Source organism: Lichenostomus cassidix, chromosome 8, assembly GCF_008360975.1.
Source record: "Lichenostomus cassidix isolate B80296 chromosome 8, HeHo_3.0, whole genome shotgun sequence".
NCBI lineage: Eukaryota > Metazoa > Chordata > Aves > Passeriformes > Meliphagidae > Lichenostomus > Lichenostomus cassidix.
In genome coordinates this window covers 23,510,728-23,527,562 of record NC_139489.1, presented here as the reverse complement: position 1 = coordinate 23,527,562, position 16,835 = coordinate 23,510,728, and the positions used below count along the sequence as shown (strand labels likewise).

At 40.7% G+C, this 16,835-nt stretch overlaps 1 protein-coding gene across 4 annotated transcripts in view; it reads left to right on the top strand.

Moving 5' to 3' along the window:
• The window catches only part of MTA1 (metastasis associated 1), a 75,942-nt gene that overhangs the window by 22,375 nt on the left and 36,732 nt on the right, over positions 1–16,835 (top strand). For all 4 annotated transcript variants that reach the window (XM_085068398.1, XM_085068397.1, XM_085068396.1 and 1 more), the window contains exons 4-10: positions 2,741–2,867; positions 3,032–3,095; positions 8,006–8,123; positions 9,715–9,817; positions 11,863–11,962; positions 13,383–13,571; positions 14,682–14,756. In XM_085068398.1, the coding sequence (XP_084924524.1) occupies positions 2,741–2,867; positions 3,032–3,095; positions 8,006–8,123; positions 9,715–9,817; positions 11,863–11,962; positions 13,383–13,571; positions 14,682–14,756 (776 nt within the window). The remainder of the gene's footprint in view (positions 1–2,740; positions 2,868–3,031; positions 3,096–8,005; positions 8,124–9,714; positions 9,818–11,862; positions 11,963–13,382; positions 13,572–14,681; positions 14,757–16,835) is intronic.

The following is a 16,835-nucleotide window of genomic DNA, read 5'->3' as shown; positions in this document are numbered from 1 at the left end:
GATTAATTTTGAAGTAAGGCTTTATGAGAGCACTGAAGTCCCAATATACTGCACCTCCTGTGTTCCCACATTACTTATTCCACAGTACTGTAAAAAATGCAGGCAAATCTTTTCGAAAAGGTTTCTTGGATATTTTATAAATACATGTTGCTATTTTTTAAAGACCATGGTTCTTTTTTTTGTCAGAGGCCACCATTCTGTAGGGCGGAGTCTGCTTCAGTCAAGAGTGTTAGTGGGTGAGCTGTAGGAAGGTGAAATGCAGATGTGTCAGACAGACTTGTCCTGGAGCTGGGGCTGGGACAGCCTTTTTTGTGGTTTATAGTCTGACTTTAGCTTCTGTGTGAGGTGGTACTGGCTAGTTTTTGTCCAAGCAGCTTTTGCCTGACCTCAGTGAGGCAGAAAGGTTCCTGTCCTGGATCCAGTCCACTCCTTCCCTTGGTTCCAAATGAATTTGTCAGGTTCATTTTTTTTCAGTGCTAAATCATGGCTGTGAAAGAGGAGGGATGATGCTCATGTAGATTTGTTTGTTTGTTATTTCTTGGAATGTTCCTACCTCTGTCTGGGGGAGCTATGACAGTTTTACCGCTGTGCGTGGGGGAGTTGTTTGTTACCTGTATAAATGTCTGTCTGTTTTTAAGAAGAAATGTATTGTGCTTTTTAGTTTTGAAAGGCTGTTTGTAGCAGAGCAGCCATAAGAACATGTGTGCTCTCCACCCTCTTTATTTTATTACAAAAGCTGGACACATAAATAAAACAGTACTTGGAAGGCAAGCCTACCTGAAGGGATGCAGTCCCTGGAATTAGCTTGGTTGTGCTGTGTGCTTTCATTTTGTCTGTAGATTTGATTGGCACATAGGGGTTGACATACTTTTTAGAAAAATGTAATTTCTGAAAGCTGTAAGGCTATCAAATATACTGAAGGTACTAAGTATTTTAGGTTGCTCCTTGTAGTATTTTCCCAGCATTACATGGTGCACTGCTGTCATTTCCAAAAGCTACTGTAAGTGCAGGCATGAATTCCCTTTTCATTTGTGCATCCTTCAGTTTTCAGGCACATGAGCTTGGAACTTGCTGACTTGTTTGTGGATTGCTGCTGGTGTATTTACAGTGTAGAATAACAGTCCCAATATTAATTTTCAACTAAAACAGAATCCACTTCAGTAAATAAATTGCAGACCCATGAAACTGTGCAACAAATGTAAATTTGGTGTTCTAGTTCCCGGGAAAATATTAAAGCCTAAGTGCATGCTGCTGTATGGTTAACAGCTCATGTGGTGTAGCAGCTATTGTATGTTGCAGTCTGGTTTAATTATGCTGCTCTTTTTTTCCTTCCTTGCTGGAGCAGCCTACCTGACGGGCAAATAAACTGCAGGTCTTTTTTTCAGGGCGGTAAAAAGGTGATCAATTGTGGGGAACCTGAAGTGTACATAATTTTTTGTCACCGCCTTTGACATAATGGTGACCTATTTAGAACTAAATGCAATTTTAGTGTTTTATAAAATGGAGATCTCTCCTTTCTGTTTGCTTTTTTTTGGGGGTAAGTAGGGGGATTTTAGTTAACTAATCTTAAGGGTATATAAATCATAACTGTGCCTGTATGTGTTTCTGCCTAGAAATGTTTTTTGGCAACAACTGTTGAATTAAGCTGCAGGCATAAGTCTGCTCTTTGAGAGTAATGCTGCTGTAAAATTAGAGTTTTACAATTCATGCATGAGGCTTTACAGCTCATTCTACTACAGTCTGGGAAACTTTTCCTGTGGTTTTGCAAAATACAAGCAACTGCATTAATTTCTTAGAGAAGGAAAAGTCTGATCTCTTCTTTCTTAGTCATTCATCATGGAAGGTACTTGGAGGTTTTTTTCTCTGAGTATTTCGCCTTTTACAGCTTTAACTGGCATAACTGGCAGGATACTTGTTAATGAACACAACAAAGAAAAGAAAGATGCTTGGAGTGTTTGGGATCAGTTGTGTATTGGTGTGGGTGTGATTTCACATATTTACTTTGGTGTATGTTTGAGAACTGGTTGGATGGAGACTGCATAGCTCCAGGGCAGAGATGGTGGATCCTGACTGTTGAAATGCAGGAGTGTTGCAGTTGGATGTGTGTGGTGTGGAAGGGTAGGGCAGGGCGGGTGGCAAGCCTGGCCTAAGGCACATGGTTACATTCCAGTTCATCTTGTGGCTGGGAACTGTTGGCTGTGGTTGGGGTGAGGAGAGTACAGAAGAACACTAATTAAATAAACTGCCCTTTCCAGTGGGCATTTCCTGCAGAAACTGTTGAAGCTGGGATGGGACAGTGTGATGTCCTGAAAGAGGAGTAGGGTTTAAGATAACTGATGTGTGGCAAAGAGGAATGACTTCACTTTGACTTCCTCACTCATCATATGTCAGCTTCTACCTGATGAATTTGATGCACTAATGGTCTCCAAAATCAGCTCTCTCTCTCCAGAACTTCTCTGTTGGTACCAGATTTGTGTGACTTTCAGCTTGGTGTGACCTGTGTGTGCCTGAGACAATATGATCCCAGTGGTGAATAAATAAAATTCTTCACAGGCATCATTTCAAGGATGTGTACTAATTATGTAATTGTTCAGTTGGCTGAAATGTGAGGATTCAGCTGAAGTTACATTTAATCTGATTAATGTTTACTATTTAGCAAAGGTTTTGGAGCAGGTCATTCTGACTTGCTCAAAGTAAATACTTGCCCTGTTCCTGATCAGCTTTGTGTCTTTATGACTAGGAGAAATGGAAGAAGAGATGGAAAATCCAGAAATGGTTGATTTACCAGAGAAACAGAAGCATCAGCTCCGACATCGTGAGTTGTTCCTCTCACGACAGCTGGAATCTCTGCCAGCCACACACATTAGGTAATGACTGTTTTCTTCAATTTTATTCAAAAATCATGTAACATTGTTTTCAAGTACTCTTCAATGTAAGATCAAGTTCTTTATACAGCTTCAGTAACACCATCTTGTGAATCACATGAGCATTTAAGATGTTTTTTTCATAAGACGTGTTTCTCTTTTTTTAGAGGCAAATGCAGCGTTACTCTGTTAAATGAGACAGAATCCCTTAAATCGTACCTGGAACGGGAGGTAGGAACCATTTTGTGCATTGTAAAGCTTGAACAGTTTATTCTGGCACAATTTACCTTCGGTGCCTATTGGCAAGTTTTCTAAAAAGAGGGTGTACTGGGCATCAACAGTGGGAAGCTTTAGGCTCCATACAGTTTTCATTGTGCATAAAACTTTGTGGATCGAGGGCCAGACATTGTGTTTACATCCCTGTGTGACAGTAAGCTGCCTCTCCTTCTGTAAAGAGAACCTAACTTGCTCATCAGTGTGGCAAGGCTGAGAGTTCAAACCTGGAGGCTGATGCCCTGGGAGATGCAGGAACTGTAGAGGAGGGAGCAAGCCAGCAAGCTGTGCTTCTCTATGTTCACTTTATCCTGAAATCATACAGATTTATGTTAATATGCTTTAAGCTTAATCTTGCCTCGGATTTTTGAGGAGCTTAGTTCCCTGTTCTTTGAGTTCACTGTTCAAAATGCTTATCTGGAGTCCTTCATATGCCACCACAGACACTTAAATCCTTGAAAAAACTGCTTGTCAGGTGACATCTGACAGAAATTTACCCAGTCTGTCTCTTTAAAAGTATCTCAGAACAAATACTTGAAAATGAATTGTCTTGCAGTGTTAATCACCATTCAGAATACAAATACTTCTTCAGGTATTTTGCGATTTTAGAAAAATTACTATTGTATTTTTTAGAAGTTGTATTTATATACCTTTAATTGTGGCTGGACCTCTGGCTGCTGGCTGGGTTAGACAATCTTGGAATCTGTCAATCTGAGAGATTTACTGGGGAGATTAGCAAAGAATTTCAGGATAATATTATTTGAATACATCTGCAAGCAAATAATTTGCATTTGAAAACATTAAAATGTTACACAAGAGAGGAAATCTTGTAATTAAAAACAGTAGGATGATGGCCATTACTGGCTCTTAAGAAACAAGGGGAAAACAGGCCATTTTCTGTAAGGAGCATGCTGTAGTCTTTCTCATAGCTGGCTTTTCTCTTTAAATGCTTTTGTAGCTTTCTTCAGTATTTATTTAAGCATAAGATTAGTTTTAATCTGATACTTTAGTTTAAGAGAATTTTAAACAAAGCAAGGGATTAAATAGTTGAGTTTCTCTTTGGAATGTGAAACCAAAAAATGTCGGGTCTGCTGAAGGCTGCCAAATGGCAGAGCATCAAACAAGGGACGTGGTATTCAGCAGTGCTTGTAACCAGCTAGCAGCCTAGGATATGCCAGTTTGAAAGCAAAAGTTAATCAAACTGAATTTATTTCAGATTGTTTAGTACCCATCTTTTGAGTAGTGTTTGTTCTCAGTTGCTCCCAACACATTTCTGTTATTACTGGTGTTACAGGTAGGTGTGCTGAAGGGAGCTGTCTTCCTCTAATCATGCCATGCTCAGTTGCAGATGTAGGCACAGAAAGAGAAATTTTTTTTTTCATCCTTTTGAACTTTCAAAATGCAAGATGAGTGATGTGGGTTATTTTTAAAACTGAGCAGGCACTTAGAGATTTCACAGAATGAGAGAGTTCCCTGAATGTGTCCTGTCACTTAGTGTGGCATTTTGCTGTGTTGCAAACTAACTTGGACAGATGGTAAAGAAATTAAAAGCTCAGGAATACAAATGTGCTTGGGTGCAGGGTAAAGAGATTAAGAAAAGGAGATAGTTGTTGTCCAGTGAGTTCCTAACACTGGATGGTATTGTTCTGAACTGTTCCTTCTTTCGTGCCTCCTATTCTTAAACCGTCCTTTGCCTTCAAAATGTTTCAGAGTTGTTCCTTTTTTTTCTCTAACATGGCATCTGTCAGTAAAGCCTAAGAAGTTCTAGGGAATCTGGTATTTGATTTCTTAAATGTTATGATCAGTAAAAGTAGGCTTTCAGCCCAAGGCTGTCTGCCTTGAAGCAGGTTAAACATCCAGACAGAAATTTTTAGGGAGATAGTAAGCATAGCAAAATTACATTTTTGTTATCTTTGTTCTCCTCCTCCACCCTCTCTCTGTCATCTTCCTCAGGAAGATTGCCTTGTTACATTTGGAAAGCGGGCTGAAGGGAACCAGCACTTACTTTTTTACTGTTCCTGGTAAAATTGGGTTTGTAGCAGGAGTGAGGAATAGGAAGAAAGAGAGGGGGAAAAAAGCAACTGGAAAACCTGAATTTTCTATAGACACTTAATTCCCATGGAGATCAAGAGAAGGGCATAGCCAATTATGGCAAAAGCACTAGATTTCCCTATTCTGCAGGAAACTATTTTATATGTACCATCTATTTTACTGCTCTGCCTGGATATATCCAGAGGCTTGTGTGAATTTGCCTGCTGAGCAGATGTCTGGCATATCTATTCCTTTTGGTAGCCCCCTAAAAATAAAATGTTCTCTAGTTAAAATATATCAAATACATGAAAGTAAGTTTGCAAGCTGCAATGAAGTAACCATTATTTTTGTAGTGTACTTTCACTCTGAGCCTGTTTTCTTTTTCCAGTTTCTTGGTGACTTTGGTTCTTGGCTATAGTTATGGGTAGCTTAGGGGCTTGGGTAGGGAAGCTCTGAGCATATGTGTCTGTCTAACAGTTGAGAGAAGCAGAAAGTCATGATTCCATTTTAACTCTTGGCAGGTCATGGTAATCTTTTCTGAATGTGTTGGGTGTTTTCTGGGATCTGAAATTAAAAGAGAAAAGCCTTTTCTTTCTTGACTGCTGCAAAGCCAGCATACACAGTTTTGACAGCACAAATGAGCATGGAGGATTTTGAAGAGCAACGTTATTTTGTTATGAACATCACTCTTGTGAAACCCTTGTGAAAAATGGTTCTCATCACATAGTGGTGGTCAAGAGTTCACACATGCTTTAGAGTACACAAGGATCTGGTTTGTTTCTTAGTTTGCATTTGCACTAAGCTGACATTTATTAATGTTTTCGGCAATCCCACTCAGTTTCCAAGAATGAATCTCATATCTGTGAGGGAAGATGGTAGTGGTATTCAATTACCTATGGGGTTGCAGTCTCTGTTGTATTCACTTTTAGGCCCCTAGACTTCCATCTTTTCTCTGTTGAGGAGGCTCTCTATGAGGAGAAGAGAGCAGAGGCTTTTCATTCTTTTGTTCAACATGATTGATTTGAGACAAAATTGGACAAGACATAAAAGGATGACCTGAGACTAACAGAGATTTTTGTAGAGAAAATTCATAGTGATAACCAATAAAAGAGAAGCAATAGGGCATCTAACAGTCAGATATCATGGGAGAAAACCCCTCCACAATGTATGACTTTCCCTGGCTAAGAAAGATGAAAGCAATTGCCTGTGGAATTGGTCTTCTTTGGGGCCCACTGTGTTGTTACACTACAATGTGTTGCGTATTTGCTGGGCAACATGCCTGAAAAGCATTAATGTTGCACTGCATATACTTTGTCCTGCAGTCAGGTATTTTGGAGCTGGAACAAATTAAGCACTGTATTTATAACATGGAAGCATGCGAGACAAAAGCTTTTCCTACATCTTATTTCCACAATGATACGTTCTCAAAATACTGCAATATCTTCAGCTTTGAGTGTGTCAGGGAGCAGGAGACTCAGATTTCTTTACATAGCTGTAAAATAAATGAGTGTTCACGTACTCTGAAGCTGCCTTCTGTCCGTAGGTTGATGTAACTTGACCCTGGTGCCTGTGGGAGTAGGAATTTTTTCAAAACTATCATTTGCTTAGGATGCAATCAAATCCCCCCCACCCCAAACCCAACTACAGACAACCTTTCCAGTTGAAGTTCAGTTCTCTTCCAGACTTCTTGCCATGTTACTGTGGAAACTCACAGCAATTCTTTTTCTGGGGCTTTGTATGACAGATTGGGAGACTCTCTTTTCCTTTGCCACCTCTTCATAAAGCTGAACAGGGCTTGAAACTCATACTGGTTTTGTCCTAATTTTTGTTGCATGCTGTTGACACATACAAATATAGGGAAAGGGAAAAATGAGGTGAACATAAAATGAGATGTATTTAAACAGGGTGCCTGCTAGTGCCACAGAAATAAGGGGAGAGGGAAAATGAGCCAGAAACCTGAGATGTGGAAAATGGCACACTGCACATCCTGTTTCTGTTCAAACACAATTCTCTTTCCTGGTGACCATGTTGCTGTGGATAGAGGTTACAAAAGATCTGTTATTCCAAGTCCTACCAGAGGTCTAATCCTGCCCAATACTGCACACTAAACTTTGATGGAGCATACCTGATCTCCAGTGTCTCACTCAATAGCTATAGCTAAGTACTTATCCATGCAGAAAAGTTTAATTACTTAAACTATGCAGTTTTAAGTAGTTAAAATTTTGGCTGTTTTCTTTCCCTTCCCTGGCAGAACATTCTCATTCTGGAATGCCTTCTTGTTTTAATTTTACACACCCAGGTACCGGAAGCCAAGCAGCTATTTTAGCCTTTTCCACATCTACTTGAACAAAAGCAACAAATTAATGGATTGCCACCTGCAGCTAATTAATGCTGCTGCCACATCTGCTGCCCCTCTCCCAATAAAAAGCAGGAAGAAACATGGTGATTTAAGCTTAGATGGTGGCAGGCAAGAAGTTGGTCAGCAGCTCATCCCTGTGACAAGGAAAGCTGAAGATATCCTGGTCTATATTGGCAGGAGTGTAGCCAGCAGATGGAGGGAAGGGATTCATCCCCTCACTTCATCACTTGTGAGACCACTTGCAGTTTTGTGTCCAGCTTTGGGTCTTCCAGTGTGAGAGAGACATTGTCAGACTGAGAAACATTTAAATGGGGTTTTAAAACTGGTTATTCATTTATTGTTTGTTCACCCAATTTTAAAATCTATATGTAGGTAGTAAAGCCACACTTAAACTGTAAAAACTTGGTGGTATGGTTGCAAAGCTGAAAGTAAAAGCCAATAACACTCTTTACCTTTTTGCTCTTGTTTTATTTTTTAGGATTTCTTCTTTTATTCACTAGTGTATGATCCTCAACAAAAGACCCTGCTCGCTGATAAAGGAGAGATTCGAGTTGGAAACAGATACCAGGCAGATATAACCGACTTACTAAAAGAGGGTAATTTCTGTAATTTATTTAAATCATCAAGAGTTCACATTGAATGTGGCCACTTCTCTGTGTGAGGCCTGCCTAGGTGTGGGAGGTGGTTTCCACTGCCAGGCCATGTGTACAGTGATGGCTGGATTTGTTGAGGCTGTTGCCCGCTGAAGGCAATTAGTTCTCTTTCAAACAGGTCTTTAAGTGGGCATTTGTCCAAATCATAAAAGTTGTTGAAATAAATTGAATTAATGGGCTCTCTCGGAGCTTGCACTCTTTTTATTAAGAGATTTCAGAATTTCCATGGGAAACACAAATTTCCATCACGTCTGTTAAGCCTTTTGTGTTTTTAATCAAGCCTCACTTCCCTATAAGAACCCCTCCCAAATTACTGCCAATTAAATGCTGTCTGCCCTCATCAATTTGCCCATTATTGCCGGGTGCCTTTTCCCCGGAGCCCTCTCCCCATCCCAGTGTTGGCTGCCAGCCTAGACTTCTCACCTGCAGAACAGGCAGGAGGGAGAATTGGCTGGCTGGAGTGTGTGTTGAGACCTCAGCCTGCCCCCACTGTGTCATGGAGCAGTGGGACAGTGAGGGCACTGGGCTGAGGAAGAGGGAGAAGTAGCAGGAACCAGTAATAGTTGTCAGATAGTAACTAACTTCAGATTTGCCTCTGCACTACCCTATAGATGCAAAAGTGGGTGGAAAAACTGAGAGGAATGGGGGGAGCGTTGGCATCTAATAGTTCTTTTCTTTGCTGAGCCCTATGTAATGCGAAGGGAAAGATCTATCCATAAGCTTCTCCTAAAGAGAGTGAGGGTTGTGACCTATGTTGGAAAGACCCTAACCACGATGGATGGGCCAAGATGTGGAAGCAATGAGATGCTTCTGTCTTTGCTTAGAAGCTCTGCTGACACTGTTAGTCTCATGTTAGGACAGGCAAACAAATGGGTCAGGACTCTTGTTTGATTTGTCTGTGAAACCGGTATTTATTCAACTGCTGGGCAAGTCTCCTAAGTGAGGATGAACTAATCTGAAAGGCATCCTGTTCCCTCAGTGGGCCAACATAGGGCTTCAGAGAAGGATAATTGCCAGATGTTTTAAAGGAAGGAGAAGGAAGAAAAAGTCTCAGTAGCTCCTGTATTTTACCAGGGCATTCTGGTTTGTATAGACTCAGGAAAATAAAGTGTCTGATGCTATGACTTGCCCCCTGGAAAGCAGCTGATGTGGGTTGAACCAGCTCCTCTTTGCCTGCTCAGAGCAGGTGGGAGTGTGTCTGTCTTCCTGGAACTGCTGCAAGATAAAGGATGAAAAGTGATGAGCTGGAGAAAGAAACTGTCTAGTTTGGAGAAAGATGTACTCTGTTTCCCATGACATATCCTTTGACACTAGTTTGTGAAAATCTGATTGCCCAATTCAGATGAGCTGTGTTGCTGTATCTGTCAAGCTAAAATTGTCACATACAAATAAATGAATGAAATTTTTGCAGTGACCTGTCAGGTAGAATAACTGAAATGGGCTAACAGTGATATTGTGAGATAAAAGAAAATCTGGAAAGTACTTTTATTTTAAAAGAGCCATATTAAATATTTCTGGTTTGTTTTTCAACTAGGTGAGGATGATGGAAGAGATCAGTCAAAACTTGAAACAAAAGTTTGGGAAGCCTTTAACCCACTAGTAGACAAGCAGATAGACCAGTTCCTGGTGGTAGCACGGTAAGAACATTTTACTTCTCCTTTGAAGATGTAAATGTTAGTAACTCTTCTAAGCACTTTATGTTCTTTTTGCTTTATTAGCATGAATGCTGGTTTTGGTTGATTGATTCACTTGCTCCATTTTGAAATGAGGGACATTTTACATGCCTTCCTGGGAACAGCATGACTTTAGGAACAGCTTGTCAGATTTACAACTTCGTTTCGTAAAAGCAAAGCAAGTTGCATGTAAAAGTGATCCTGTAATTGGTGAGGTTTTTCAAATACTTTGGTCAGCATGCAGAAGACTTAGTGAATTAAATTCTTGGCAGTTCTTTGCTCTGTCCATTTACTGCCTTTTTCAAAACCAGTGACATTTTAACATCCATTAATGACTTGCTAAGAATTCTGGTAAATGCTTGTGATGCAGTGAAGATGCTTTCTAGTGCTTAGATTCCAAAAGGTGTAGGCACAATAAAGTAAAATCCTGGAAATCTGTACTGATGGTGTTTTTATTTAAGCTCAAAGCAATCTTGGTTGATCAGCTTTTCCTTTGTAAAAGGTTCTTGAGCTAATTCATTGGTATGCATTTCTGTAAAGAGAAGCCTGTATTGAATTTTAGGCTCTCATAGCAATTTGTGATTGAATAATTTGGGGGAAAAAATAAACAGGTAACACTCTCCAAAATTCTGTGTGTTTTAAGTGGTGCCTTTATAGATGAACCTTGGTTCTGTCTGCCTTTTTTTTTTTTTTTAACCTTTCCCCTCTTCGGTTTTTGTGTAGGTTGGTTTGTAGTGTCTGTGGAACTGTTTGTGATGGGATTTTCCACCTTGTGTAGGCTTCTGGTGGCAGAGCTGGTTTTAGTGGTGCTTTTTGGCAGTTCAGTGCTGCCCACTGGGTTTGCCCATACAGCTGCTGCAAGGTGCAGGCTGTAATGAGAATCACTGCAGAGATGAGTACAAGAATTGCTTCTGTTCAAAATCAGCAAAGCGTTCCAGTTTATAATTAGTTCACACACACACACACAAAAGTATCAATTCAGCTAAAGCTGGGCACGGGGGAGTTGTAAAGCAGAATGGGGATGGTGACTGGGAGGCTGGGAAGAGGGCGAGGTGTGAATTGCCACAGACACTTGGATGGGGGAGGCTGGTTTGGATTTTGGCCAAAATTAGATGTTTGACAACTACTGCTTAAACATTTACCTTTCCTACTCCTGCACTGCTTGGCAGTAGTGTGCTCCTCTGTGCTCTCAGCTAGTTTGGGGAAGTGATCTGAGTGGAGGAGGAAAAACCCAACCCGCCTGTCTTTGTTGCTGTAGTTGCTCAGAGGAGTTCGGCTCCAGTTCACTGCGCAGCAGCACAAGTGTTTCACCCATGTGGTGTGGCAAGCAGGCAGGGGAGTAGGAATTTTGAGAACCAGTGTTTGTTGCAGATTTTTCCAACTGAATTCTTTATGAATAAAATGAAGAGCATGGGGATTGTGCTCTCACATGCAGAAATGACTGGTGTTGTGAAGTATTTGAGAACTGCTGTGTTCTTGTGCAGGCTTCATGGTATATATTATACAATGTTAAGTTGTAAAATGAATATTGTTTTTAATTTTTATTTTTATTCTATTGAAACTTTTGGAAAAATGCTTGCCTTACTGCATTTTTTCCTGCCTGGTCTTAGCATCTGTCTCTGTATCTTTTGACAATGCAGCACTGCCCTTACCATTGTAGAAGAGACTATTGTGATTCATAAAACTTGCTTGTGCTCTGTTCTTGTTGCAGCTCAAGTCTGTTGGGAGATAAGGGATAAGAGAGTAGCTCAAAACTCCATGTTGGTGACCCTTGAGTCTTTCTCTGTTTCCTCCCCCATGCCTAAGCCTCTTCAGTCATCTGAAGTAGAGTAAAATGTTCATAATAACAAACCACATTTGAAGAGAACGGCCTCTGGCTCAGAATGAACACCAAATCGTGTAATCTTGCAACTGGAAAATGGAGTCTGCTCATCTCAGAGTGTTGGCTGGGTGTTTATATTTATGCTGGGTTTGCATGCAAACTTAATGCTGTGTTTAATTTCTTTCAGGTCTGTTGGTACATTTGCCCGAGCCCTGGATTGCAGTAGTTCTGTCAGACAGCCAAGTTTGCACATGAGTGCTGCAGCAGCCTCCAGGGACATCACACTGGTAAGATTTTTTTTTTTTTTGGAGGACCTTAAGTTTGTGAGAGATGCAAAATACGCACCTCAGCATTAACAGTTGGCAAAGAGAGAGGGGCAGATGGATTGTAATTGTGGCTCGCTGTGAAGCAGACCCTGTCTTTGCAAAGGAATCCTTTAGTTACAGATGAAGTAACTTTTTCTGGCCTTGTGCCTCTTATGATCCATCATGGATAATACTATGAGATAATTTCTTTGCTTAGTTTTATTAAAATATTCTGTTGACATGCTTGACAGCCCATCCCTTGCATGGGCTCAGTAGCTCTCTTAAGAAGAATGCAAATTATTGTCTGCTTTGCCATTCCTCATCACTTCCCCAACATCAGACTGTCGCTGGCATCCTTGAGCAAGATTGACCAAGGATGCCTGAGGGAAAAGCTTGTGGTCAGATAAGAAATGTCAGTTGATGTTGGTCTCTTTGATGAGCTCCATATTAGAGTACCTGAAGAGTAGTGATATTGTTAACATTTTATAATCATAAAATGTTGCTGAGTAGGTCGAGGAAAGGGAAAAAACTTGAACTTTTATGCTACAGAAAATTTAATGAAAATTTGAATAGAATTGATGAAGTCTCCAGAGAACTGTTATCAAAGCCTCACCTCGTAACTGGAGTAATGTAAACTTATATGTAGAACAAATTCTAGTCTAGAACGGTGTAGATTAATTATGCACGTGCACAAAACTGGTATGATGAAAGGCAAATAACATCCCGATTAAAACTGCAGAAATGGGGAAATAAAGCCAAGCTTTCATTTACTAATAGGAATTCCTCCCTCGCAGCGTGTTCTCAGCCCTTGTAAATCACAAGTTGCAGACAGCCGTGGCTCAGCTTTCTGAGGAGTAATTGCCCCTGAGAGTCATTCTTTTTTCCTACTCAGCAGTGATGTGTGACTTAACTTGAATCTTTTTTGAGGTTTCTGCCCTTTGGGGGGAAATTGTATGCATGTGTTGCTGCTCTTGTTTTTCGTATATGAAATTTTTGTGGATTATTTGACAAAGTGCATGGTTAAGTCTATGAGGAAACGCCCTTGAACCTCTATCACCATACCCCATCTGTGGGTGGTTGCTCAGTCCTGGTGGGAGTGGATCTGTCCTGTGCGTATCCTTATCAGTAGGGCTGTAGTGGTGGTGCTGGTGAGGAGCTGATAGGAATTACTGATACACAAGGGCTTGTATCACCAACCTCACTATTAGTGAATGTTAGGTTTGTATGCCAACAACTACAGTCCGTGTGAGGTTGGAACAAGTTTTTACTGATTTTGTGTTAGATATAGAATACTGCACCTTCAAATCTCAGTGCAGAATTTGTTACTGCTGTTTCACTGTGAAACACTTTTCCCCCCAGATACTTGTCCTTACATTTCTCTCTGTCCTTTGCAACCCCCTAGTTCCATGCTATGGACACTTTGCACAAAAATGTCTACGACATTTCCAAGGCAATCTCCGCACTTGTGCCACAAGGTGGGCCAGTCCTGTGCAGAGATGAGATGGAGGAGTGGTCTGCTTCAGAGGCAAACCTCTTCGAGGAAGCACTAGAAAAATATGGAAAAGATTTCACTGACATTCAGCAAGATTTTGTAAGTATATAAAATGATCAGACACCCATGGCGAATGGCTCCGATCGGTGACAGAGCTGGTTTGCAGCTTGTCTGAACTGTGTTTTTCATTGTGTCAAACAAGGGGGCTTTGAACTGGAGCATGTGCCTTGCTGTGAAGTGGAGAAAGGCAGACCTCATACTGGTGACAGCCTGGTGTACAGTCAGAATTTCAAATCACAGATGATCGCTTTTCCTTTAGAAACATTAATTTAGAATCATCTGTTCCACTACAGCCGAGGGAGGATGTAGGAAAGTGTTGTGACAGCCGAGCTGCTCTAGATTAATTTGTGTTTGAAGGAGAATAAGTATTGGGCTTTCTGAAACATGAAAATGTAGTCACCTTTACAGTGTGGTTTCAGAAAGGGCCTTCTGAAAGTTTTCAAAAGGAATTGTGGGCATTTAAGGGAAGTGTCCTGTAGTTTGGCCAAAGCTCCACCCTAGGTGCTCAGCCTGCAGATTGAATGGAGCACTGTAAGGAGAGCCAAGTTTCACTGTGTTGCTGTTCAAGTTCTCTGGAACAAAACAAGTAGTTTCAGTGTTGTTTGTCCTGTGCTCTAATCTTTTAGAGGGGCTTGGAAACAGCAACACTCTCTGTGGTCCTGCTGAAATCCTCATGCTTCTCATGCAGAGAACAGAGCTGTCAGGGCACAATTCTGGTAGTAGTTTGTTTTGGTTTGGTTGTTTTTGGTTGTTTTTTTTTTTTAATGGGCCAGTTCCATTGAACCCAAGCATATCAGAGCTGTGATACTGGGACTCTTGCTTGAGTGTCTGCTGCTTAAGCAGAGCGTCTGAGCCTATAGGCTCCCTTCCACCTTGTACCTTCCTGAATGGTTTACCAATTCAGCATGAAGATTTACCTGTGACCTGTCACACTTTTACACTGAAAGCTCCCTTTTTGAAAGGGAATTTAATTTAATATGGGTCCCATGTGCATCAAATTCTCTCTGTAGATTCCGACATTGACTGATTTTTGGGGAGGGTTAGTAGTTGCAAGATTGCTGCAAACTGCCAGTCAGAATAGTCCTGTGAATTCCAATGAGGCTGTGTGCCAGCTCCCTTCAATAAATGCTGCTTTTCCTTTGTCCGTAGCTCCCATGGAAGTCCTTAACAAGCATTATAGAATATTACTATATGTGGAAAACTACAGACAGATACGTTCAGCAGGTAAGAGAGTTGGAATCATCTCTTTCATTCTAACAGAATGTGTTTTTCTTGCCTGTGAAACCAAGCTTTGTTTCTCTATTCCCCCTCTTGGGGTTCAGCCTTTCCAATAGGTGGGTTCTGTTATGATCAGAACAATCTCTCATCACTAAACTCATCAGCCCTTCTGTAGATACAAACAACATTGTCAAGAGTGCATTCTTTTCTTGGTTGCTGCTACCCTGTTAGCTCAGAGCTTTCTAATGTCTGGTTTAGAATTCAGCAGAAGAAGGAAGGCAGTGCAGACTGGAGTTCAAGGCCAGCATTAACTTCAGTGACTTTTTGGGGGGCAGTTTCTGTACAAGGGGCCCCAGCCTGATTCCCTATCACTGCCTGCCCATGACTTGGATGGCAGATGGACAAGGCTGCCCCATGTAAGCTCTGTGAGTGAAGTGTTTACCTGGGAAGTGTCACTGGCTTCAAATCCCAGACTTGTTATACTTGAGAATCAACTTTGTTGATTGTGTTTACAATCATTTTTATGTCTGCTTGTTTAAATACGAAGGCTGGTTGGTCCCTGAAATAAAGCAAACATAATGCAAGCAGCATGCAAAGGCTTGCAGAGTATCAGTTGCTGAAAACTACTTACAATATTTAACAGGAAAACTAAGTAAAAGAAGGGAGAAATTTAGAATGGGTTTTTCATTATCAGTCCTTAGCTGAGGTATCTATTTGAAATATTAGAAAAAGTGGAATTGTGAAAATGTCCTGCCTTGTTTCCTTGGTAATTCAGCCTGGGGTAAAGACTAGGTGCCTGAGGCATTGACCAATGTTAGGCATGTGCTGTAATGATTTTTACCATTTTCTTTCTGGTCAGGACACTGTTGAAATTACAGAGGCACCCCCAGAAGAAATGAAAACTCTTTTTTGCTTCAGTTATGTTTTAATAAAAATATTAATGACATCCTTATTACATTCTTTCCATAAGTTCATTCTTTGACTGAAATTTCTGGGACAGAAATGGGTGGTAGGAATGTGGGATGGCGATGGAAGCTGGCATGGTGGGGAAGAATAGTGCTCTTGGGCTTTCCTTCCCCATTACTTTCTCCGTTTTCCTAAAGTTTGTTCTCACATAGGTAGAATTGCAGAGGAGATAGTTTTGTGAAGGCTTTGATTATTTGTTCTTGCAGCAATTAAAAAACACAGCAAGCCTACAGTTCCTTGTACTGTTTTGTTCTATTCCTGTGCATTGAGTTTTCTCTCATGGTTATGCTGTACCTTACATGTGCTGCCCAGGAGTTTACCAGGGAGTGGGATTTGGGGAAAACTTCCAATTAGAGACTCTGCACTTAGGAGACAGTATAAGCTGAACAGGTAGGAGTTGCAGTGCAGAGATACCACATCAATTAGGTCTGAACTAAGCTGAAGACCTCATCTCAAATTCCCAGCTTGTACAAGCAAATAATACCATGAAACATTTATAAAAAGCTTGAGAGAGCTATCTATGTGTAACCACAAAGAGAACGCATAGGAAGTTGTAGTTGAAATAATGGTGTATTAGATTTATGTTTTACTTGATGAGTGCAAAGTCTTTGGCAAAGTACATCTGTTGCCACTTTTTCCATCTGTTTCTTTGTAGTGTTTGTTCTATGCAGGCTCTTCCCTTGGTCTAATACCACAAAATGGTTCTGAGGCTGACAGCATTTTTGTACATAAGACATTGAAAGTATCCCAAGTAAGGATATGCACAGTGTGTATTCCATGATGATTAAATTATATTCCAAGTCTGTATGTTGTAGTGTTTTATAAAAATATTAACTTGTTTATTCTTCTAAATTATTTGGCTGAATGAACATTAAAAGTACATTTAAATTGTCTATTTCTGTGAATTACAATATGAAGATTTTTATCACCAGCCAATTGCCTGCTTGGATGAAGAAGCAACCGTTAGCTGGGAGCTGTTTACATCCTTCTGTATTTCCCTTGACATTTCCTTGGCATGAGAAAACACTGCCATAATCTTGAATCAGAATCTGTTTCTTGCCATTGAGGAAGGGACATTTTGAGTTGCCTTCAGCAGAAGGTCCATTCTGAGAACTGAGT